A 26,510-nucleotide genomic window follows, 5' to 3' on the forward strand; every position below is an offset into this window, starting at 1 on the left:
CACCCTATAAAACTGTCTCTAGTTATATTAAAAGTTCAGTTAATGTAATAAACTGGAGCAAACCTTCCAACTCTTATCAACATCAGCCATCAGCAATACGATGTGCCTGCTAAAAAATACCCAAGCTTTCCATATTTGTCTTTCTTCAGTCAAAACAGAGGCAGTCGGCCTTGTATCTCTATAATGCCTTACTTAATGAGATTCAAACATATTTGGCTGCCATCTGAACAGCAAGGTTACAGTAGCATAACAACACACTAACTTAAATATTAATCTAATGTGAAAGCAGATTTTCTATACACCATCAGGCCAAGACACAAAGTCGGGAGCAGAGTGGAATGAGCTGGGTCAATCTGCCCTAGGATAACGTTCCTTGACTTGGCTTCGTATTCACATGGGAGTCACCGTCATGGCCACATATTCTAGAGCAAACACTGGGGGTGTTCTCTAGACTGAGACTTCCCACATACCTCTCATTGTCATTCTGGCATATCTCAAGCCAGGTGCCTCATCTGTATAAGAGAGGCAGTAAGAGCATCTGAGAGCTCCTTTGTGCCTTATGGCAATCCAGTTCAAAGGCACATTAGGGTCATTGGGCATGAGTTCTGAGACACAAAGTCATAACAAGAAAAGGCAGAGTACCAAGGACTTTTCTGAAAGAAAAGACTCAAGACAGCACCAAGCGAGGGGTATATTTAGAGCCTCTCATTGAGGATAATTCATTTCAGAAGACTGGAATTTCCAGCTATCTAAAAAGGCCTCTGGTGTGTGCGAGGTCTGGGAGGGGCTGTTGTAATGGGGTGGGGTGGGGGGGTGGGGTATCAGAACCAGCTGATAACATTTTTGGATGAAACGAGCTGACTAATATCACAATCTCCTAAAGCAAGAGAACACAAGCATACTACCTGACCCCAGCACCTCCCAATGGCCAGAATGCTGAGAACACTGCAGCCAAACAGATACTTCAATATGCATGTCTCACAGGGGAGCTTTGTATCCCAAAAAATTTAAACATTTAGACAGTTAAGACAATGGGTGAGACATCAGGCCACAAATAAAGAAAACAAATTAAGACAACTTCACACCAAATGGATTTACATGCACCAGCAGATGGATTTGATACTCTGTCACAATATGAAACAGTCACTAATTGCTACATATTATAAGAAGCAAAGTCTGAAATAGGCAATTTGTCTTGGAATAGAGGCTCAAGTCACTTTAACCTTTAACTATTATTCATTTTTACTACAAATAAATAAATAAATAAATAAATATGTATATTAGACCAAAAAAAAATCTGTAAACAATTCATATGATTCAGATTCAGATATGACAACACAATAGATTTGTCTTGGAATAGAGGCTCAAGTCACTTTAACCTTTAACTATTATTCATTTTTACTACAAATAAATAAATAAATAAATGTCTATTAGACCAAAAAAAAATCTGTAAACAATTCATATGATTCAGATTCAGATATGACAACACAATAAATTATCTGCTATCATATGTTTTACATAACTGTCTGGTCACTGGTCACATTTTATTCACTCTTGTGGCATTTTTTTTTGTCCAAGTCTTGGCTGATTCTGGTCACAAGTAGTGAAAAATGACACAAAGACAAACCAGTTTTAAAGATAAACATCCACAAATAAGTGCTGGTCTGGATGAAAGCACTGATGCACCACAAGCCCCTGCACTGAGGACTAGATCATTGATTTCACACTCATCTGAAGCCCTTACTGTGTCTTGACCAACAATGTCAGCCTGAAACAAGAGATTCTCACACTGAACCAGTCATTATAGTCACATGCCCGCAGTCATGCTGGAACAACCAAGTGCACAGTTATGAGAGAGGGGCACGACAGAGCAGAGGGTCAAGTTATCCTGGGGGCTATTCAGCTCAGAATAGTCATATGAGATCAGAATGTTGACAACATATGTTGATTTGTGGAATGTCAGCAAATCCAAGTGGCTCCACCTATAGCTGAATAAAATAAACAGTGCTTGCACATTCAATACATTGTAAACCAGTGATACACAAAGAAAAACTTCTAAAAACCCATCCTACAATCTGAAATTCACCAATATGCGATGAGAAATAACTATAACATCTTAAGTAGGCTAATAGCATTTTCAATGACAAGAATTAAAGAGATAGCCTAGTACAAACTTAAACACTTACCTTCATCTTAACGTGCCATAATTCTACAGGTTTAAAGGTTTAAATGTTAGGTGGGGTAAGTGATGAACACACTGCTATCATTTCAATGAAACAAGTCCTGAGCAATCTGTCATCATCTGAATCCTCCCTGCCGATCCAGTCCTGTTAAACTGAAGTAACTTTATCCTCTTTTTGCAAAGACAGAATCTTCTAAAAGCTCATTGTTTTTGAAGCTCTAATCGAGCTTCGCCGCTTTCTCTTGCCTAACATTAGGTTCTACTGTTTTGACTGTGTGGGGAATTCCTTGCGCTCACATTTCCCTCGAAAGCGATTGGTCCAGGGTTCGGCGTCCACACTGCAAAGCGTCAAACTAAACGCTGAACGCTCCCATGTAGCCGGTGAAGTGACGCTCTTTCGGGGTTGTAGGTGGATATGGGTGGCGTCGGCACCTCAGCGAATCATAAGACTTGTTTATGTGAGCAGTGTTTACAGTTTTGGCTCATTTTCATGTGACTATAGCACTTGAGAGACATCTCCAGTTGTTCTATCAGTTAACACTTTATAGCAGCGTGTTGTGTTTAAACGATTTAATCCACAGCCTCGTTGCACATACATTATCGGATATAGCCTACAAATCATTTTGGTTAGCGTAGTAATGGCAGTAAAAACAACGCTTTTGTTATTAGGCTATCATATCGTGCTGGCTGCAAAGTAGTGTCCTTGTTCCGCAGGTGACTGAGCGTTCATTTGTTACATTAACTCAATTGAGACATCACATCCCCTTAACTATACTGAACGTTAGTTTGTGATGTAAAACAAATTCAGATGACCCCTTAATCACACCGTCTGCCCCGCCCATTATCGGAACAGCCTGTCTGGGGAATTCTATGGTAGTAGTGGTTTGTTGTCAGGGGGTTTACTTATTTATACAACATTTGAACAAGTGTTCTCAGACTTTTAACGGTAGTATTTTCTCATTTAATTGTCAGCATTTCCACAGATTGAAAAAATAAAATAAAAAGTACACTTTTTCCCATAAACTACACACAACATATTTTAGGACCCAAAACCTAATGTAATAAAGGGCAAATCAAAGTCGTGAATTCTTTCTCTCTTTCTAAAAAGCACATATAGCAACCACATCATCTCTCCTTTTAACCTTGAATCTTTGTTTTTTTTTACACAATGAGTCACACATCTAGTTAGAAGTATTATTTAGCGAATTTCCCATCAATGTCAGCAAAAAGTCGAAATTTAATTTCTCAGTTTATCCATTTTATTTGAAACCCTGTTTACTGACCTTATTTGTAACTATACCCTAGCTGCTCATAATGCTCGTTGTAGATGTGTGTGTAGTGTGGCATTGTTATTATTAATACAGTATATTACACTTAACTAGCCTACCCATAAGCCTGTAGTGTCAAATTGGCATTGTTTGCTGTAATCATTGCTGGTACAATTGCTGTAAAAAAAATAGTGAGATATCTTGACCCACTATAAATGATACGGACGTACGTATCACACCAGTGGCACGTGATAAAAGCTTGGTTATGTAGATATTTAATCAAATTATTGATTGATTTATTTGCATTTTTTTGAATAGGCCTACCATATAAAAAAAAAATAACATCAGTATGGTTTTTGTTGCATCAGACATTATTTGAATTGAACGCCTAATTCTAGCAGTTAGTTGCTTTATTGTTGTTTTTGCTAATTATCTAGCAGGAATGTCTCGTAATCCACACATTTGAAGCTAAAAAGAATGCTTCCCATACCGGGAGTCGAACCCGGGCCGCCTGGGTGAAAACCAGGAATCCTAACCGCTAGACCATATGGGACGATGCAGATACGGTCGGTTTTTATTTATTCATTCATAAAGAATACGCTATAATGATAATTTCTCTGTGTTTTTGTATCTTATCGTTCTTCTTATGGTCATATAAATGTTCACATGTTTCTCTGAAATTGTGTTAATAGACTTTACAACTTTCGTGTTCTAGTATAAAACGTCTACTCTATGGTTTCGAAGTGTAGCTGTTTTACACAACGGACAGCAGGTGGCAGTGAAGCGCTAGCATACGCTGAGCTTCCGCGAGACAGTTCACCGAGGCACACCAATATTTATTTGTTCCATTTTAGTTTCCGTCTCTCAAAATCTGTATAATTACGTAGTATAATTCATGATAACTTTTCTGTTTTGTTCTCTGGGTATTTTAATCGAACGAATATTTAACAATTATCCCATCTGACGCTGTTATATATCAGATACCCACTGTGTGTAACATTAGCCTGTTAGCTTCTCGGATCTCGGTGAGTATTTTTATTAACACGCTTTTGTTGAAACGTCCTTTTTAGTATTTTATCAATCTAAAAAAAAGTGTTACTCCTAAAATGTGTTCACCCCTTTTTTTTTAAAAGCGTTTAGCAATCTTATAGCTTCCACATCTTTTGTTGTTATATGCAAACATAGTGTCTTTTTTTGTGCAGAATTAGGAACCAAATATGACCTCAAAAACGAAAGGTACTAGCATGCATTGTTATGAATTCACACCGTTTCTCTTCTACTAACAGAAAATTACTATGTATTACTATGTTACATACCATGGTATACACATGATATTCTAAGTTTCAAGATCGTGGTTATCATTTATTGCCTGCCTTGGTATATTCCATAGTTCATGCATTAACATAACGCATATTTGTTTGTGTGTGCATGTGTAATAATTGTGAACTAATATGTAGTATTTCAAGACCTTTCTCTGTTTCAGTGGGAAAGGTTGGCTCCAAAAGCAAAGTAGATGCTCCTCATGAGCTGGAGAGTCAGTTTGTTCTGCGGCTTCCTCAGGTCAGTTTTGTTGTTGTTGTTCATTTTACTCGCTTATATTAGTATTTAAGTATGCACACACTCCCTGAACAATTCCATCATTGCATTTAAATAATTAATCACTTTAGATTATTGTTTGATATGACTCACAGTTATGCATTTGAGAGTACCTCAAGAGCTATAAGATTAGTAACATAATATTATTACACAAGTCACAAATAATTACATACAAATACAGGGTCATTGATATACACTGTTCATTCCAATCAAGTTAAATGTTGTTCAACTGTTTTTAATATTGATAATAATAAGATATGTTGCTTGAGCACCGAATCAGCATATTAAAATGATTTCTGGATTGTTTTTTTAGGAATATGCCTCCACAGTCAGACGGATCGCCCAGTCTAGCAGCATGAACATGAAAGACAGACTTACTGTAGAGTTGCATGGTAAGTACTGTACAAGTGAGAAATTCAGATGAACTAAAATGTACAAAGAAGTACTTTATATTTACTTCAGCCTATTACATTTCATAAAGCCTCTGAATGTTATCAATTTCTTTTGCAAAAATTTTGCTCATGGAATTTGTTACCTTATTCTTAGCCGATGGTCACCATGGGATTGTACGTGTGGATCGTGTCCCTTTAGCGTGTAAATTAGTGGATTTACCCTGCATCCTGGAGTCATTAAAAACGGTTGACAAAAAGACCTTCTATAAGACTGCTGATATCTGTCAGGTAATATTTTAATAGAAGCTGTTGATAGAAATTTCTTAGAGAGTTTTAAATTAAACTCCCCCATTGCAATCTTGGGTGACAGAGGCAAGTCATTTAATGAGCTTCAGCACATCTACAAGGCCATAACACTATTAGTTATTCTGCCTTCCTGTTTAAGATGCTGGTATGCACACTGGATGGAGACTTGTACCCCCCTCTAGAGGAGCCCACCGGCACTACAGACCCCAAAAGCAAAAAGAAAGACAAGGACAAAGACAAGAAATTTATTTGGAACCATGGCAGTAAGTACCTCCCACTCCTGTACTGGAATTTGAGAATGTTGAGACAGCCTATCAGTGCTAGAATGATTCAACTCATTTTAAATCCAATTACATCTGTCTCCTTCCAGTTACTCTTCCTCTGAAGAACACAAGGAAGAGGCGGTTCAGGAAGACAGCGAGGAAGAAGGTAACCTCATTTGGTTTTCCTCATGCATTCTGTTGTTGTTTCTGATGATTCTACAATCCTTTGTCATCACTATAGGCGTGTGCAATATCACGGTTTTTGATTGTGGACTATTAAAATATCTCCATGATCTGCTTTTGAAGAAATATCATAGCGTCGTGCTATAGCGCACGTTAACTCGCTGCTCTTGACTGAAGAACTTTAATACAGTTGATTTAATAATAATCAATGTATAATTTCTATAAGTGAAGTTTATATAATGTTTTATTTTTATATTTGTTCATTAAATTTCTTGAATGCTACAGATAAATACATCTACTGTACCTGAAAAATAAAGCACTGTTTGTTTTATTTGTATATTATGTGTACTTGTAATGTGTATCTTTGTTCTTATTTTTTTAATAACAAATATAAAATAATGGCAAAGATTTTTTTATCTTTGCCCACTTTGGCCTAAATGTCTGCCATTTTTTTATTTTATATTTTGTTACCTTGTATGGCTTTGTTTTTAAAATTGCTAAATATGTTTGGCTGTACTGCTCAGACAACTTGTAATATAGTAAAACCAACATGACAAATAATCGTGATAAAAGTGTGATTTTCCTGAAAGAAAATCGTGATATGATATTTTTGCCATATCGCCCACCGCTTACATCCCTGTTTGGGGGGGAAAAAAATGTTTACTCTTGTAGGAAAAGAGAAATGAGTTAATGCTAAAAGCTACAATTTACATATAAATAAAGCATTCAATCTCCATTTACCACCACGGTATGCAGGAAAGCAATCTGGCTCTCTCTTTGATTGAAGTTACCGCAGGCGAGTTAGTGGCAGGTTCTTCTTTCGGACTCTTGAATAAATCTCAGCTACATTGCAGCTAGCTATTGACTCTGCTTCTTTCTTTTTTTAATCGCTAATGTGTTCTCTGGCGTGCAGCCAGCCTCTACTGTTAGTACTATGTGTGCGTGCATGCATTTTTTGAGAATGTGTTCCTTGGGGCTGAATTCTAACCTGATTTATCCTGCAGTACATCGAGTCTCCTGATGTGGAAAAGGAGGTGAAGAGGCTCTTAAGCACAGACGCCGAAGCCGTCAGTGTTCGTATCCTTTATTTCTTGATTTTGTTTTCCCCTGTCATGTTGCCGCAAACCCAGTGACACAACAAATCTAGATGCAAATGTCATTACTAATGTAGGATTGAGCATTTCTGCCATACTCAGTCTTGACACCAGGTGGCAGACTTGCTCACAAATCAAATGGAGCAATTTGGCAAGAAATAGAGTCGGTTAAGCTCAGCATTACAGGAAAAAATGGCATGAGTCATGTATAAATTTTTGGAGCTCAGCAGCACAGTGATATAACAAACAGCAAAATGGGCTGGTGCCAAAACTCAGAGAATGAAAAGATAAAGGGATTATTGATATATGAACCTTGACCCCGTGGTCAGGATGGGAGGTGATTGCTGAGGATGAGACCAAAGAACCCGACAACAGCTTTTCTCTGTCCAACTTGGAGTCTTCACCTGGAACCTCGGGATACAAGGGTCACGGCTCTTCAGGTGGATGATCTCACAAGTCTGACTGCTTTTTATAGCTAAATCTTTCTCTGTCTAAAGTTCTTCACGTTTTTTCTTCTAATTTAGTCCAACATGACGAGCTACGCGAGATCTTCAATGACATCAGCAGCAGCAGCGAGGATGAGGACGAGGAGGGTGAAAGACACGAGGACGAAGACCTTAACATCATGGACACTGAAGACGACATGGTCAGGCAGCTCCATGAGAAACTGAATGAGACAGATGGAGGCAGAGACGAGAATGACTGCAACAGTCAGATCGGTAGGATAGTGGTACACTGGTTGTCCGATCAAGAACAGTGCATCATCAGGACAGCAGCTCAAGCTTAATTTAAAACCACAATTCAGTATCACAAACAGGCAGACCGGCATACAAACAACAGCCGACCTAGATTAGCATTTGAATGAGGAGCCTGCTGCGGTATTTAGGTCAGATGGGTGTACCGGTTGTCTGGTGGTGTCTTTACCCATGCCCATGAGTGACAGACATGCCTGACCTTGGCAACCCTCTGTCTCTCAACTAGGAGGGGGAATTCAACGTCACATTGACACTTAACCGGCAAAAATTAGCCATGCTGCTCAGAGCTGGGCCACCATGTGTTTTGTTCACATATTCTTCAAAGATTTAGTTGTAGAGTTACCTTTTTTTAGTTAGATGTATTTTCAAGAATGTTGTTGTTACGGTACAACATGGGTCACGCCTTATGGACGGCTTATATTGCACTTTCTGGTCAACTAAAATGCTATTCCAGTCAACTATAATTAGATGCCATTTAAAAAAAATAGTAAAATAGACTAAACTAAGTAATTTAAGAGATAATGTCCTCAAAAGAAAAAAACTAAATGTATTAATATTAATACTGCTTCGTAGAGGCATTCAAAATGTGTCAGTGATACCTAAAAATGCTGTCTAGGTAGGCATCTTAATTAGATTTGAAAATTGTCAAAAAGCTATATTCTCATGATAACATCTATTATAAATAGTATATATTTTACATTGTAAGTCAATGTCCAAATTCCACAATATTAGATTATTGATGATTGACTGAAAGTCAGTCAGTTCTTATAGACCCTTTTTCAGTTAGTAAACACTGTGACGGGTTTTTTTTATGGGCGGAGCTTAGGTGGAGGCAGAAAGATTCCCCTGACTGCTTCACTAACGCTAGCTAGCAAGTTTTGTTTGCTTGTTTTTTAACAATGACTTGGAAAAAATTCAATTTTATCTGAATATGTAATGCCACTCACTGTCCGGGATCGTGATTGTTATTTGAAAATGTTCATTTTAACGGAATGAACCAGATTGGCCGACTCGTACACACTCACTTAATGAATGGACGATCTGACAGGAGTGGCCAGACACACCTACTATATAGAGAAACCGAGCGTGTATAGTAAATAGAAACTGAGGGCATATAACAACTATGTACTAACAGTGGCACTAAGCAAATGCAATTACTTTTAACACACACCTGGCACATAACATGGGCCTTCACTGTTCCCTCTCTCTACAATTGCACTTATGGCAATTGTAGAAAGTGAGACGACACAAACGGTTTCCTTTATGTTTAGTCTCTGGTCGTTAGTTAACTTGTTTCCAAATTTCTGATTAGGTGGGTATGCATGAGAAATCTTTAGACTCGTAACCAAACCATAATCCATAAAAGACCACAGTTTATTGAACCTTAACTGATATTAAGTATGTGCGGCAAACGCAAGCATTTTTGATGATCGTTTCAGTCCAGTCTGCTCGTTTTATTGAGTTTAACCACAGCTGTTGTCGGTTTTTTGTCTGGCAATGGCAGCAGGCATGCTATAAAATTTCAAATTGGAACCTGTACTCCATCCATTCTGACACTCAACAGCACAACAAGATGATATTTTAAGCTCCTTATGCAGCCGACTCTGTGCTGGTTTGTATTGGCCACCTCCAGTTATTCCTTTGTTTTGGTTCCAGCTAATGCTTGGACGTAATTGTGACGTTGAATTCTCAGTCTCTGAGAGTGCAGAACGTAAGAGGTGGGGTTCAGTATTGATGCAGCCTGAGGGGTTGCACGGTTAGTGTGTGAAAGATTTGCAGATAATTGGGACCTTAGATTACATGAGCATTTGCAGATTAACTAGCTCTCAAAGGTAAAAGAGAGCTCAATGTGACATTAGGGCTCATGACTAAACTGTTGGCATGTTAACTAGGGCCATTGTGTAGGGCTCACAATCTCTATTTGATCTGCAGTAATGGAGTACCAGGTACAGATCAACAATTTGAAGGCCAAGCTTCAGGAAACGCATGCCCGCAAGAAGCAACAGGAAAAATTGATAATGGAGGTGGAAAATCAAGCTCTGAGGGTGAGTTTCATTTACCTGCACTAAATATGTAGCATGCCACTTTCTCTGGCACGGTACATCATGTAAACACACAGCCTGGGTGACACTGTTTTTGTGCAGTACAGCCCTTTAAAATGGCCTTGAATAAACCTAAGGCGGCAAGTTTTTGCTGTCTTTTTAAGGCATAAATATTACATTTCTGCCTTTAGCTGCTTTAACATAACTCACAAAAAAAGCATAAAATTCATTGCTCTGGCAGCTGCTCCATTGGGAGGAGTTAGACGCTGTGGAACGGGGTTGGATGTGTGGTTTAACAGTGTCACTTCGATTGGCCTGTGTGCACTATGCTGGCTAAATTTCTCCACGTTCATTACAGTCACCAGGGACAGGGAAAGGTCATGCATGTCTGAGATCCTTTCACAGGGCCACAAATCAAATACAAATGTGTACAAGCGGTTAAGACCATTCACAAACGGCCAGCATCAAAACAGCATACTGTCAACTAGATAAAGTCTCTCTCTCTCTCTCTCTCCTTTTTACAGGATCATTTCCAGGGTCTTTTGAATGGTATGATTCATCAAGAAGAGCAAGAGATGGAACAGGTGAGTTTGCATATGAACCCAAAAGTCTGCATGCATTCCAACTGGGTAAAAATAATTTTTCCAGTTAATCATGATTTGAAAAATTCATTCTTTAAACTACCAAGACCTTTTACTCCATACCATTGTGACTAGTGTATTTTGATTCACAAACAAATAACTCTTATGTCCTGGTACTTTAATCAAAAACATACAGTGCAACCAGTGTAGTCAGATTCCTAAACAAATGGTTCTTGGAACAGGTTCTTTCTAGTGAATCAGAAACACGCAGCACAACTAGCATAGTAAATTCGCAAACAAATGACTCTTTTGATTCTGTCCTTTTAATGAATTGTTAAAAAAGATAAGCATATCTCATATACCCATCTGTTCCCTGTGTAATTTACAGCAGTAGCTAAGAGAGAATCTATTTTATATGTATAAAAAAAATTTACATTAGAACTTAAGATATTCTCAGATGAATTGGAATCAAATCAAATAGGATCGAGGGCTTTTTAATTGGAATCTAATTTATATCAATACCTTTAACGCATGTAAGATGCCAAATCCATTACTTAAATCCCCATATTCCCATTGCTCTTGTTGAGAGTAATTTTCCATATATAATATTGGTGAGTAAAAGAACTAAACACACATACATGCTTTACTGATTCACCATATCCCTTGGCCAATGTCAGTATCTGCTGTCAGTGTTTGTTTACGCCTAAACTGACAAATGGATTAATGGAAAAAAGTAACAACGTTAGAGGTGTTGTTGAACATATTGCACTTAGCCTTCAATTATACCCCTACTGCTAGCCATCCATCACTGCTATTCTGTTCCAACAGCTGGCCTCCCTTCAAGAGCAGCTGGACTCACTGATCGAGAAGTGATGCTCACAATTACCAAGATACTGCTATACAAAGACTCTGACCAGAGGCGACTACTGAACACATCACCGACTTTACTGCATGCATTAGCTGAATTTGAACATCGCATTTGTGTTGTGTGACTCAAAAATATTATCAATATATTCAACTGATGGCTCGTCACACAAGTTTCTTCTCATGCAAGATTGTGTATTTGTGACTTTGTCTATGAACATTTAGTAAACAGCAGTATTTTAAAAATAAAATCATGTGTGAAATAGTTTTGTTAGCATATTTCTTCTGCTCAGTAAGTCTACAAATTTGTAAGCTACTCCCATTAAGGTGTTCAACAAACTGGAAAATCATACTAGTGACTTCTAGATGATTCTGTCTGCAGTTGTTCCCACTGAATTATACTAGCAAACTATTTCTGGGATTACTGAACTCTATTGCCTTACAGAATGATCTCAACTGTCTCCATACTCGGAGTTCTGCTCTCTGGTCACCCATCCCTTCACTTCTTACAGGGGATTATACTGAAGTTTCGGGGGGGTTGAAGGATTAGCCAAGGCAGATTAAAGTGGCTATCCTCAACCTTGTAATCCAGCCATCTGTCAGAAAGCAGTCAGGCAGCATTGAGCTGCAGGGTGTGATTTGTCTCCCTTCCTCAGCTTGCTAATTAACACTGTCAAGGACCAGCTCTCTCAGGGTACAGGATATCAGGAATGTTTCAATAAAGAAACACTCTTCTTAAGAGTTTAAAATGCAAGAGACGTATCTGCTTGACCATCAGTAATAAAGAAGATTCTGCATGGAGGCCAGGGACCATTGCCGCATTTTCCGAAGGAAACCAATGTAAGGTGCATATATGGTCCTGGAAAACGCTTTTTACTGGACGTTTGTAAGGATGGGTTCATGTCTAACCATTTGCTTTGATTAGAAATGGTTGTAGCCTGATTCTGCTGGTGATAAAAAGGTTTTATTGTGTGACAAAACATTTGGTGCATATAATTGCAGAGAAGTTTGGCAACCAATCGTTTTGGACAGCGGCAAAGGAACACCGTATCTGTGACAGGTGACTTTTCCCCCCTACTTGTCCAGCCATATGGCCCTCAGCCTGGAGAAGATGACAAACATTTTCCATGACAATGCCAACATTAATCTCTCCATTTACCAGCTGTGCTCTGTATTCACTCTGCGCTCCATCAAGGTGTCTGTTTCAACATGCTTTAAAAAAAATTACATTTAAATGTCTTATAATGAAGGCAAAATTGGACCAGGAAGCTATTAGGGTGGCATGAGGAAAGATGCATTCTGGCCTGCTTAAAAATCCTGTATTTCTCTCCCCAACACATATAAACACGCACAGAGTAGCAAGGTACAAGATGTGCACGGCGTACTAAGCAGGAAAAATATATCTGCTCTTTCTTAATCCTGTTCTTATTCTCTTTTTTCCTCTGCCTTCCTACCCACAAAGCTGGTGTTCCACTTTCAGACTCTGTTGGACAACTTTGAAAGAACAGTGATTGATGACAGTCGCAAAAATAAATGTCCCACAGAGATTTTCATGGAGAAGATGTTCAAGATGGAGGTGCTGTTAACTTCCATGAGGATTGGAGAGGTGGCAGAGTTTTGGTGTGATGCTATTGTAAGTGTTTGAAATCAAACTAAACCTGTTGTGCCTCCCACTGTTTCTCACTTTCTATAGGTATAATCACATCCGCTTCAATTGGATCTTAATTAATCTTCACATAAGAATGAAAGAGAATGTGTCTGATGCATTATGCACCTTTGGTTGCTTCCTACGTTTTCTATTAACATTTGCATTTGTTGATTTCTCCAAACACTCCAAGGTAATTAATAATCCATTCTGCGAATTAAATGAGAATGATTGGTTAGATGGTTGATGTAGAAATAAGTTGAACGAAAGGTCATGTTACCTGCAATGCTCTCCTGCTACTGAATATTTCAGCACCACGGCAAAAGAAATTATATTTTACCCGAGTTGTGATTGTGAGTTTGCAACATATATTGAATGTGGTACAGTTAAAACACTATGTACCAGAAAATAAAGGCAAAAAGAAAAGAAAAAAAAACATTTTAGGTTTTCCTACAGGCTGCAAGCAAAAACATACAAATCTTAGGTAGCTCTGTAGGAAACATTGGAATGTGATTTAATTTTTTTATACGGAGCACACAGGCCTTTATTCTATCGTGTCAAAAGGGATAAGACTGGCTGCTCAGGGAGAGGGCCAAAAACACGTGTGGCATGGGAAACTTGTTGCACTACCATTCAACAGGCTTTCCAGAGCTTGATGAGCTAATGAGGACACCTCAGCCTCTAATCTTCATCATGGAACTAATCACAGGTGGGTCAGGTGTATTCACACAGAGCAAGAAAACAAGCAAATACATGCATGCGCCCTTGCACAACAACATGCTCATACACTCATTCTAGTTCCACTCCTCCACCTCCAACAGATTTCTCACTGCAACTCAAACAGAGCGTAACAGAATGTTACACAATCAAGTGCTACACGCCAGGAAAGCAATGCTGTTCCCAATTCTCAGACCATGTTTTCAATCCTCAACCAAGCGAGACGAGCACGCTCCAATTCTGTCTACCTCAGGTGGGCGACCCGTTCTCTTACCAGCGTGAGTCTTGGATGATGAGAAGCTGAAGGTCGTGCCCTTGCTGCATCTTTTGGGCAATGCTCTGGTCAATCAGGCTCGGTTCCGTGAAGCTGCAGAAAAGTACCAAGAGGCTGTGGTTCTGCTGCGAACAGTCCAATCCAAGGTAAAGGAAAAACAAAATGGCATGGAGGTTACAAGGGGCCTGTAGAGTAACCAATAAAAGCATTTAGACATCTGTCGAGTACACCTGAGTTTGTTTTCCTTCGTCTGTAGGAGATGCCAGGAGATGAGGACTACATCAATCTGGGCAGGCTTATCATTCCTCTTGTACTGAACTACTGCCAGTGCATGTTAGAGCTGGAGGAATATTACGAAGTCATAGAAAATACGACAGAGCTCCTGGACAAACACAAAGGTAGGCCAGCTTGTTAGCATAAGCCAAATGGTTAAGGTTTTGCTTGTTAGCATGACCCAGTTTGCCCCTGCTGGTATTTGCTGTAACTACACTCTCCTTTACCAGTGACAGCTATTAAAAAGTAGCCTTGTACAGAGTGCTGCAGAGAAGACATACCCTGTGTCCGAAATCGCCCCCTATACTCTTTTTAGTGGTGTCCGAAACCTTATTGGACATTATCGAGTGCACTCATTCAATCCCACAATGCACAGCAATAATGTGTACAACTGATGTATGCTCAAAAGCTAGAGAATACCCATAATGCGCCACAGCTGAATCATCCATCCATCCATTCATTTTACAAAGCGCTACTGAGTACTGCATAATACAATACAGGCATAAATTCATTGTAAATTGATTATTAAATTGTTTAATTAGGGTTTATACATAATTTCCATGACAGAGTTCAAGATAAATCCTATCATCGTACTACTGGAGCTGCCAGGTTCAAATGATTATTAAACAGCAAGCACAAATTTTGCAAAAGCAGCAGGCCTTCCGGTGCACTCAGTGTCCGAATTCACTGACTCGTTTTTATTCACTCCTTCAGGTGAACTGTATTAGTGGCCTAATATGATGAGTTTGCCAGTTTGGTGTGATGACGTTTAATGTCCCAGACAACCTCTGTAGTCCCATTTAGCCATTTGTTAGCAACCGCTTTTTTACAAGACACGTAAAATTGGGTGACCATATGTGCCCTTTTTCCAGGACACGTCCTGGCCAGGACTTCTACAGTGGGGAAAAAAAAGTATTTAGTCAGCCACCAATTGTGCAAGTTCTCCCACTTAAAAAGATGAGAGAGGCCTGTAATTTTCATCATAGGTATACCTCAACTATGAGAGACAAAATGAGAAAAAAAAATCCAGAAAATCACATTGTAGGATTTTTAAAAAATTTATTTGCAAATTATGGTGGAAAATAAGTATTTGGTCAATAACAAAATTTCATCTCAATACTTTGTTATATACCCTTTGTTGGCAATGACAGAGGTCAAACGTTTTCTGCAAGTCTTCACAAGGTTTTCACACACTGTTGCTGGTATTTTGGCCCATTCCTCCATGCAGATCTCCTCTAGAGCAGTAATGTTTTGGGGCTGTCGCTGGGCAACACGGATTTTCAACTCCCTCCAAAGATTTTCTATGGGGTTGAGATCGGGAGACTGGCTAGGCCACTCCAGGACCTTAAAATGCTTCTTACGAAGCCACTCCTTCGTTGCCCGGGCAGTGTGTTTGGGATCATTGTCATGCTGAAAAACCCAGCCACGTTTCATCTTCAATGCCCTTGCTGATGGAAGGAGGTTTTCACTCAAAATCTCACGATACATGGCCCCATTCATTCTTTCATTTACACGGATCAGTCGTCCTGGTCCCTTTGCAGAAAAACAGCCCCAAAGCATGATATTTCCACCCCCATGCTTCACAGTAGGTATGGTGTTCTTTGGATGCAACTCAGCATTCTTTCTCCTCAAGTTGAGTTTTTACCAAAAAGTTATATTTTGGTTTCATCTGACCATATGACATTCTCCCAATCCTCTTCTGGATCATCCAAATGCTCTCTAGCAAACTTCAGACAAGCCTGGACATGTACTGGCTTAAGCAGAGGGACACGTCTGGCACTGCAGGATTTGAGTCCCTGGCAGCGCAGTGTGTTACTGATGGTAGCATTTGTTACTTTGGTCCCAGCTCTCTGCAGGTCATTCACTAGGTCCCCCCATGTGGTTCTGGGATTTTTGCTCACAGTTCTTGTGATCATTTTGACCCCACGGGGTGAGATCTTGCATGGAGCCCCAGATCGAGGGAGATTATCAGTGGTCTTGTATGTCTTCCATTTTCTAATAATTGCTCCCACAGTTGATTTATTCACACCAAGCTGCTTACCTATTGCAGATTCAGTCTTCCCAGCCTGGTGCAGGTCTACAATTTTGTTTCTGGTGTCCTTTGACAGCTCTTTGGTCTTGGCCATGGTGGAGTTTGGAGTGTGACTGTTTGAGGTTGTGGACAGGTGTCTTTTATACTGATAACGAGTTCAAACAGATGCCATTAATACAGGTAACGAGTGGAGGACAGAGGAGCCTCTTAAAGAAGAAGTTACAGGTCTGTGAGAGCCAGAAATCATGCTTGTTTGTAGGTGACCAAATACTTATTTTACCGAGGAATTTACCAATTAATTCTTTAAAAATGTGATTTTCTGGATTTTTTTTCTCATTTTGTCTCTCATAGATGAGGTATACCTATGATGAAAATTACAGGCCTCTCTCATCTTTTTAAGTGGGAGAACTTGCAAAATTGGTGGCTGACTAAATACTTTTTTGCCCCACTGTATGTTACCTAAAATATACAGGTTTTGGCTTTGTTTTCCTGTTTTTATACTTGCTGAAGGTAATGATCGAAAAGTAGTTTGACCGATAACATGCAGGCATTGTACATAATCGACCAGTTGTGGCGTGTGAGAAGGTGGGATCTACAAAGAACGGTCAAAGCGATTCACGTACATATTAGGTGTGTTCGACTTAAAGTGGTGCTGCACAAACTGATCGGTGTTTGACATCAAAGTAACACGAGAGCGATTCAAAAGCGTAAGGGACCATCTGCTCTCTTTCAGACATTTAACCATAACGCACTGACTTTGGGAACCCAAAGTGCAAACAGTTTCTGGTTTTTAGGACTCATTCCTGCAGCACTATTTTTAACTAAATAACAAATAACCATGCATTTAATTTTGTAATAAATTACTAACAGGTGATCAAACATCAACTCCCCTAAAAAGTAATTGGACTCAGAGGCAATGATAAGCAGTGCAAATTAGTGAGTCACATGGCATTTAAGTTGAGGAGATGTACTGTAGACCACCTTAGAATTAACATACCCTAACATTACCGGCCACCAGAATTAGACCTTTTCTTTTAAATAAATAATCCAGTTGCATTCAAATTCATAATTGCAATTGGCAGCATGCATAGTAATCTTCGTCCTCTGTGGTTTGGGTTTGTTTAAGCTTGGCTGGTTGCATGAGCAGTGGGGACAGGAGTTGGACAAGCCCTCCTGAAGCATGTGAAGTGACAGATGTATCGTCTTTCGCAGTGGCTCCAGAGGCAGCTTGGGTAGCTCTCCTAATGAGCCTTATGCATATGCAGATGACACAGTGACTTCAGCCTCATGCAGTTGCCTTTTTCGAGGACGCCTTCTCCCATTTCCCCGTCCCCTCTAATTCTCAGTATTCATTTCATTCTGTCGTGCCCCATGTGTCACCTATTTCTTGTTGTCTGTTTTAGTTGAAATCTTCCATCTTTGCTCTTTTTACCATTTCTCTCGTGGGTCACCTGGTGAGCACATCCTTTTGAAATGTGCTCACAGAATCTGCTGTGTTTTTTGCCAGAGGCTGGCACTGGCTGGGGGAAGTCTGTTTAAATGTTGGCAGAATGAAAGATTTAGGGAAGAGCATGATCAAATAAAAAAGTGGGAGAGTCATCAATGGGGAATCTGCAGGCTCTCGGGCCACTCAGAGCAAAGATTAGGTGTGTGTGATTGGTGTCCAACTTGGGCTAAATCAACAGTGTATGTCAGAGGTCTCCAAAATGCTGGACGGCCACTGTCCTGTAGAGTTTAGCTCCAACTTGCCTCAACATACCTGCCTGGATGTTTCTACTTATCTCCACCTACTGGAAATTTTTTCAGGCTTCTGATTGGTCGACATGGCTTTATGGTTGAGACTATATCGCCACCTGTTGGCTTGGCATGCTCTGATTAGTGCTTCATTGCATGCTTTTGCGTTTTCATGTGGACAAAGATTTTTTTTTAAACGGAAAGAGAAACTCTGTTTATAAAAAATACCTGTGTTCATGACCTATTATGCCTAGTAAGACCTTGATTAGCTGGTTCAGGTGTGTTTAATTGGGGTTGGAGCTAAACTCTGCAGGACACCGGCCCTCCAGCAGCAGGATTGGTCACCCCGGTGTACGTGTAGCAAGGTTACTATTTTAATGGTGTGAAAGCAAATGATAGCACTTCAAGATAATTCTTGAATAAAGAATGATCTTGAATTAATTCTTTTAATTAAGATAATTCATTGATTTGAACATACACAGCATTCAGAAAGATAATTTAGTCTCAGTAAGCAAATAACAGGAAGTGTTACAAATTGCAGTCCCATTATTGATCTTTTCCAGACTGTATCAAGGCCTACTATAAGCGAGCAAAGGCCTATGTGGCTGTGTGGAGCGAGAAGGAGGCCACGAGAGACTTCCAGATGGTGGCCAACCTAGACATCACACTGTCTCGATTGGTGCAAAGAGAACTCAATCTTCTCTCTGAGAGAATGAAGGAAAAATACTGGGAGGATATAGAAAGATATTGGAACATCCTAGACGACAAGGAAGAGAAAGTAAAGGAACCAGAGAAGGAGTAAAACTCAGAGATGGATGCAAAAGAGGAAAGCAATGGGGAACATTCTCAGTCTCCTGAAGAGGTCAAAGATGCTGAAGAGGGAAATAATCCATCTGTAGCAGATGAAAACAAGCATGACACCAAAAGAGAAGAGTCGGCAGCTGAGGCCAATCACAGAATAACAGCTCTGACCGAGGGCAAGGACTGGCAGCAGATGCTACGGCTAATTATGCTTCTCCAAGACTAAGGCCATTTCAATGTGAAAGAGCATAAATACACTGAGGCTACTGCCAAGTTCAAGGAGGCTCTGGAGTATGTAGACCATCTCCAAACTAAGGCGAGCTTGCTGATTGAAAATACAGTAAGTGATTGATTGTAGAGACCATTGTTGCATCCCTGGTTTGTCAAACACTTGATAGCTGTAGAAGGCATCGAGGACAAGCCCTACCATTTTTTAGAAAAGAAAATCATAATATATTAAGACCTGTGATTTGAAATTGTAGCTTGCCGCTTAAAATGTGGAATTTAAAGCCATGTAGAAGCCTTTTAATTCAGTAGTGTACTGAAAGCGCAAGTGATAGCGGTAAGCTAAAACAGATAGCGTCCACTCATCTGAGAACTACAGGGTAAATGTAAAACTACCCAAATAAAATTGATGAACCAAGCTGACAATGGTTATAACATTTTGTCTGCACATATTAGATCATTCCTATGGCCAAGTGATACCTTCTAATGCAAGCATCACTATTATTATTGCATTAACATTAAGGTTGGAAATTTGAACATCCCCTTAACGATAAGTATTAAATCTGAGGTACTGTCATGAACGATCTGAAATCATGTGGCTTGTTGAAAGGTGTGCTGCCATTTTTCATCAGACTTTCGAATTTGATGGAGTGACCTGAACCATATGTAAGAAAATATCAGAGACATGAGCTAAACACCCACACAAAACACTCTAGGATCAAAAGACCATACGTCAAAAAACATTCAAAATAGCAAACGCACAATACCCTGGAAACACTCACATTTTCCTCAGAATATATGAAATATAGTAATATACCTTTTCATATCCCAGAGGAGATGTACATTGGGGATCCAAAAACTGCTTAGCAAGAATAACAGAAAACAAAGCTAAAAAATCCCCATGGGGAATCAGCAACCCAGTGCTCACTAAGCCATATCTATCCCTCTGTGTGTTTTTGAGGTGGAACATAAAGGAGAAGACTGGGAATCTCTGGAGAAAGTCCATCTGCCACTCTGTCTAAACCTCAGTCAGTGTAAGCTGGAGCTTGGGGAATACCAAGAAGTGGTGGATCTCAACTCGAAACTGCTGAAGAAACATAAAGGTGAGCTTATACACTCATTTACTGCAGAAATTGACATAGACCAGGAGTGTCCAATCCTACTCATGGAAGCCTACTTTCCTGTCCTGTCCCCTTTTGCTCTAACATACCTGCTTGGATGTTTCTAGAGATCCTAAAGACCTTAATTAGCTGGTTCAGGTGTGTTTAATTAAGGTTATAGCTAATCTCTGCTGGAAGGTGGCCCTTTAGGAGCAGGATTGGTCACCATATACCAGGGGTCTCCAAACTTGGTCCTGGAGGGCCAGTGTCCTGCAGAGTTTAGTTCCAACACTAATTAAATACACCTCAACCAGCTAATTACGGACTTCCAGGCAGGTGTGTTGAGGCAAGTTGGAGCTAAACTCTGCAGGACACCAGGCCTCCAGGACCAAGTTTAGCGACCCCTGACATAGACACAAATGTTGTTTGGGTTAAGCAGCAGCAGCATAGATTCTTCACCATCTAATGTGAGTCAGCCAATTGCTCCATTATTGCCTGTAGTAAAAACAGCCTTGAGCTATGTCAGTTAGCATTTACTACACTCTTCCTTTAGGGGCCACATCTCAGTGCTTCACTTTCACAGTGGATCCAGGAAGTTGTACCAATTGCATCATTCACCATGAGTTATCCCCTGCCATCTCCATCCAGCCCCCTATCCAAAGAGTGAAAACTGTTGTTTACTTGTGAATGAATTATTTATCATGAAACCAATGCAATGTGGCATGACTGGTCTTCACTCTCTCACTTTCATCTCCACTGCAGACAATCTGAAAGCCGTGTACCAGCGGGCCAGGGCTCACTCTGCATTATGTAAAGAGGACGAGGCCCACAGAGATTTCAATAGAGTCCTGCAACTGGATCCCAAATTCAAACCCATTATCCAACAGGAGATTAAGAAGATGGGTGAGAACAAAAGAGTAAAGTGTGTCAATGAAAACAAAAACTACTGGGCAAGCACTCAGGAGAAGTTGGAAAAGAAGGTGCAGGCCAAGAGAGGAAAGAAGACAAAGAAAGGAGTGACATGGGCAGATGAAAGTAATATATTGGGAAGAAATGATGAAAGACAACTTGGAAGATCAGGATGCGGTGACAAATCAGAGGAGAGCTACAGTGTCAAAGAAGGTAATAAAGATGAAGGACAGGATGAGAAGAAAAACTGAGAACAAAAAGGACGAGAGCTCTCTGACCCTGAAAGAAGCAAAATAAAAAAATACAGCTGTAGATAAATACAGGGATTCAGTCCAAAGCAGTGTGCTGGGAGATAGTACACAGAGGTCAGAGACAGATAGCGGGGCCACCAATGACATTACAATGAACAATTATGGCCAGGATGAGATCCCAGATGAAAAACAAGAATCTCTTGCAAAGCCTGAGAAAAATGCAAGCAGTGGAGCATCAAGGGAAGTAAGACTGACGGACACAACTGGAGCTGAAACAAAGGAAAGCAACAAAGCTGCTGAGTTTAAGATGGAGAGGAACCAATAGGATCATCAACTGCAAAACCTGAGAAATTCACCAAAAATGTTAAATGCAAATAGAAAAAGAAATAGATTTAATATTAAATCCCAACATCTGAAAAAAAAGACAAACCACACCAGGAGTATAACAAATAAAAATTTATTTCTTTGTACACAATGAGTAGAAAGCAGCCAGTAACTCATTCATTTTTAAAACGCCTTAATTTCACATTTTTTACAGATTAAAACACGAAAACAAAAACCTAAGACATTAATTAAAGTGTTAATATTTTAAATGGCACTGCACATGAAAATAAAAACATAAAAAAGTTAAACAATGCATAAAGTGCAGGGACAAAAATAAAACATGGAATGTTTGTATTCAGGTCTTTTGACCTGAAAACAACACAACATGTCATGGTGTGTAATGGTGAAGCCACAGGTTCAGAGGTTAAATCAGTAAATGCCCTGTTGTGTGGTTCAATATTACAAACAAGCCTGCAAATTACGTATTGGGGTCGTTACACAAAGGTCTGCTACATACAAACAAATATAATGAGTTTATATGTTAATGAGGCAGATGGCTAAATATAGCTCAGGCAGCACTTAGCATTTCTGTAAAATCCACAAAATATTCTGTTCTGTAATATTCCTTCTGCAATTTTACAAAGCCCACAAATTCAGCACATCTCATTTTTTAAAAGGAGTAGACAAGGGAACAATTATGATATGAGTTAAAAAAAAATATCATATTAAGGAATAATGGATATACATACAGTATATGTCAGAATGGGGAATTATATTTGGCAAATGGTATGCAAATAGGAGAATTTCTATTCAATGTATTACATAATGCTACATGATTTGCTACCATGTTGAAGCTCTATATATATTAATTTGTATAATGCTTAATAAATAATCTCCCTTTCTATAGGCTTAAAATCATTTTCTTAATCAGTATTTTTTGTCTTTCTTTCTTGTAAAAATATCTAATACTTAAAACAGGAGTCATTTATTTGAGAAACAATTTTGTTTGATTTTATTATTTGCTTTCAGAGAATATATTGAATCCTTTTTATTCTTACCCGATTAGACATTTGATTTGGACATTTATTAAGTCAAATAAACTCAAGATCTGAAATTGTGTAAATTAAATTTTCATCTATTTTACTTAAGATGTAAAATATGTTTTCAAATAATATATGACTTAGAACAGCGAACTGGGGGCAAAAAAAAACTTAATTATGAATAGTATATTCTTTGAAAACTTGTCTTAATATTAAATTTAATGTGTGTGTGTGTGTATATACAGTATATATATGTATATACTGTATATATACACACACTACATTTACAATTAAGTTCTTTTTTTTACCCACATCCCTAAAACAAGATATATATCTAATTATATACAGTATATATATATATATATATATATATATATATATATGGGACAAAAAATACCAAAATAAATATATTTTTCCAGTGTTGAAATGACAATCCACATGTTCAGAGCCCTAAATCAGTTGAGACTGCCTGGCATGAAATAGAGAGGGAGCTCGAGAAATAATACGAATCGCAATGCACATACTTCAATGTGCACGTTTGTATGTGTGAGACGCTTTGTCCCAATGAAGCACTGGAATGATAAATGGGTGTCACTGTGGATAGAACACCAGATGTTGATTTTAATGAGGAGCCATGCAAGTTAAACAGAGGCAGGCATATGGGGCGGAGGGGACCTGAGTCCCCAACCCTCCCTCTTCCTCCATATGCTTATTTGTATCTCCTCTCCATTATGAAGTCACCCCACCTTTCTAAAGACCAACCTGCAGTGCCGTGTCCTTGGGGACAGTTCCTTAGCAACTGCATCAAAACAAACAGACAGCTCGCCACTGTGATGTAAAATGAGATCACAATGTCTGCAAAAGGAAGCCGGTGATGTCGCAGTGGGATTCAAGCAAAACCTACAGTGCAACAGGGGTCACTTTGTTTTTAGTTTTTTTATGGAGAAGGGGAAAGCGAGCAATCGCTGTACTTCCAACATGTTTGCCAAAACAAATGGAGAACATCTCTTGCTCTCTCAGCTGCAATAATCTCATTCCTGTTTGCAGGGGCTGCAGTGCCACAACCCATCACAGTGAATATTTACACACTTTTCTCTTTCCCATTTGCAGTCTTTCGTTCACACCATATCTCTTCCCGCTCGCTATATTTTTCTCTTTTCTACGCGCTACACCCCCAGCATCTTCTCTGCTCATATAAATCTGACACCCCACAGTAAATCACTCCACAAAAAAAATATTTTTTTCTCTGTTTACAAAGAGTGTGATCCATTTGCTGTCCTCCTCCCTTGGCATAATGTAAAATAATCCTTCAACACACTCACTTTCATTTTCCTCCTTAGATTGTGGAAATGCTGAGATCTGGAGAACAGCATTTGGTAAACAAAATACTTACATCTGGAAGACGACAATAAGACAGAGAGATGTAAGGCTGGTATTCTTTAGAAAAAAAAGAGCTTTGAAGTCTTGAGGCATAATAAGACATGTGCTCGGTTTAAATGAGTCAGGCTGTGACTTGAGTGTAAAAGAGCCTCCCAAGCCAAAGTGAAAAGGGCTGAACCAGGCGTTGAGTCGTCTCCTTGGGTATCTACTTTCTTGTTCATACCACTCTGGACAGCTGTAATTTAACGGCAAGTGCTCTGACAACAAATCTACACTACAAATCTCCATTCCTGAAAGACCTTTCCCTTGTGACCAGAAAACCAACAGCTGAGAAATCCTATCTGTACGAGTGGCTACACTGCAAAAAATAAAAAAAAAATCAATTTATTAATCAAGGTTTAGTCTTGTTTTCCAATAGAAATACCTAAACATCCTTAAAACAGGAAACATTTATCTGAGAAGCAATTTTAATATGAGATGTAATCTCAGGGAATTTTTAATTTAAGTATTTTTTCCCACCTAAAAATCTCACTAAATTTAGTAAGAAATGTTTTGGGATCAATAAAAGTTATGCTCAATCGACAACATTCATTGCGCAGTGTCTGTTACCACAAAAAATTATTTAAACTTGCCTCACAGTTTTTAAAAACAAAATAGGCATATTTTTAAATCAGGCACAAATAAATTTTTTTGATGGTTGAATTAGGAAAAATAAGCCGTCCCCTGTTAAATAATATCTTAAAGGGGTCATATGATGCGATTTCAATTTTTCCTTTCTCTTTGGAGTGTTACAAGCTCTTGGTGCATAAAAAAGATCTGTAAAGTTGCAAAGACTAAAGTCTCAAATCCAAAGAGATATTCTTTATAAAAGTTAAGAGTCAACCACGCCTACCTAAAACGGCTCGTTCTAACACGCCCCCACATACCTACGTCATGATGTGGGAAGATTTGCATAACGCCGCCCAAATGTTCACGCAAAGAAAGAAGGCGTAACTTTTATTCTCGCTGTAGTATTGTTGTTGCCGCCGCCGCCATGCCATGAAGGCTGTGTGTTTCGTTGTGAAAGCGAAACTACTTTGGTTGGCCTTCCAAAAGAGGACGATATCCGCTTCGTCATGCCTGGAGCTGATCCGTGCTGGTCGCTGAGGAAATACATCAACTTTGCGCTTTCAATCGCCGGATCGGCCTTCACCGTGGACGAAGCGGAGTCCAGCCTGGGGTCGTCACATGTGGTTGCCGCAAGCCCACCAGCCGCTTCTTCATCGAATCCGCCGGCCGCGCCGTTCTCAAGCCCACCTGCCTCTGCTCACTAAAGCCACCCTCCGCTTACTCTAGGCCTCCGGCCTCCGCTCACTCAAGGTGTGTGACGCTGTTTCATTGTAAAAGCAAAACTACTTTGTTTGGTCTTCCAAAAGAGGACACAATTAGAAATCAGTGGTTAAGCTGTATTTACAACACTGTTCCAGAACAGTTTAACCCAAATATTCAGATGTGTCCAGTGCATTTTATGGAGGACTGTTTCCTGATCCTGGTAGAGTAGACTACAATGCCGGCTGTTCTGACTCACAGACTGTAAGTACGTTTTTTTATATTTAAAGAATTTGCCACTGACGATTCAAACACGAGTTTTTTGGGCAGTGTAGAGTAGCGTTTGTAGTTTGTAATTTCTCAGATCACAAATGCAGACATGGTTTTATGTTACACTCCGGCCGGACAGGGCATCACAGTATGGTAAGGGGCGTAACATTTCCGTCACACGCTTGAAGTATTCGGCCAATCACAACGCACTGGATAGCTGGCCAATCAGAGCACACCTCGCTTTTCAGACCAATGAGCTTTGTAAAAATCGACGCGTTTCAGAAAGGCGGGGCATAGAGGAGAAACAATAATGTACAGTATGTGGAAAATAATGTGTTTTTTTAACCTTAAACCGCATAAACACATTTCATTACACCAAATACACAAAATAATGTTCTTTTTAGCAGCATCATATGACCCCTTTAACAAATTTAAATGCACTCTCACATAGAGAAGAGTAAGGTGGTGGTAAGATTTTGTTTGTTTGTTTGAAAGAAGTCTCTTATGCTCACCATGGCTGCATTTCTTTAAAAAAGTGTAACTGTAAAATATTATTATTATTTGTGATTAAAAACAATGCAAAAATACTGATCAAGAAAACAATTTTTGCAGTACATCTGAGTATATATATATATATATATATATATATATTCATACAATGAAGTCATTGCTATCCACAACAGCTTTGTTACATGCCTGAC

General features: G+C 39.3%; 2 protein-coding genes, 1 non-coding gene and 1 pseudogene across 3 annotated transcripts in view; 2 read left to right on the forward strand and 2 right to left on the reverse strand.

Annotated features, from left to right (window-relative positions):
• Positions 1 to 2,540, reverse strand: part of LOC107560441 (ETS-related transcription factor Elf-1-like) — a 38,658-nt gene extending 36,118 nt beyond the window's left edge. The window contains exon 1 of the mRNA XM_016244623.1: positions 2,187 to 2,540. The gene's annotated coding sequence lies outside the window, so the exon portion shown is untranslated. The remainder of the gene's footprint in view (positions 1 to 2,186) is intronic.
• Positions 2,541 to 3,931: 1,391 nt separating this feature from the next.
• Positions 3,932 to 4,003, reverse strand: trnae-uuc (transfer RNA glutamic acid (anticodon UUC)). The gene has a single exon. It is a non-coding gene; the product is annotated as a tRNA-Glu (tRNA).
• Positions 4,004 to 4,226: 223 nt separating this feature from the next.
• taf7 (TAF7 RNA polymerase II, TATA box binding protein (TBP)-associated factor) lies at positions 4,227 to 11,791 on the forward strand. Its single transcript, XM_016244625.1, has 13 exons — positions 4,227 to 4,475; positions 4,653 to 4,686; positions 4,934 to 5,010; positions 5,360 to 5,438; positions 5,593 to 5,726; positions 5,884 to 6,007; positions 6,115 to 6,173; positions 7,195 to 7,267; positions 7,614 to 7,724; positions 7,809 to 8,003; positions 9,972 to 10,084; positions 10,606 to 10,665; positions 11,491 to 11,791. The coding sequence occupies exons 2-13, from the start codon at positions 4,668 to 4,670 to the stop codon at positions 11,533 to 11,535; spliced, it is 1,089 nt and encodes a 362-aa protein (XP_016100111.1). The 5' UTR covers positions 4,227 to 4,475; positions 4,653 to 4,667; the 3' UTR covers positions 11,536 to 11,791.
• A 352-nt stretch (positions 11,792 to 12,143) lies between these two features.
• Positions 12,144 to 22,621, forward strand: LOC107560444 (uncharacterized; annotated as a pseudogene).
• Positions 22,622 to 26,510: the final 3,889 nt, after the last annotated feature.

The sequence above is a fragment of the Sinocyclocheilus grahami genome, unplaced genomic scaffold (assembly GCF_001515645.1).
Source record: "Sinocyclocheilus grahami isolate Dianchi unplaced genomic scaffold, SAMN03320097.WGS_v1.1 scaffold727.1, whole genome shotgun sequence".
NCBI lineage: Eukaryota > Metazoa > Chordata > Actinopteri > Cypriniformes > Cyprinidae > Sinocyclocheilus > Sinocyclocheilus grahami.

Excerpts from the sequence above, each read along its gene's own strand:
- taf7 (XM_016244625.1), top strand. Across the intron at positions 7,725-7,808 it reads CAAGGGTCACGGCTCTTCAG|TCCAACATGACGAGCTACGC; the intron begins GTGGATGATCTC and ends CTTCTAATTTAG. Across the intron at positions 10,085-10,605 it reads TGGAAAATCAAGCTCTGAGG|GATCATTTCCAGGGTCTTTT; the intron begins GTGAGTTTCATT and ends TCCTTTTTACAG.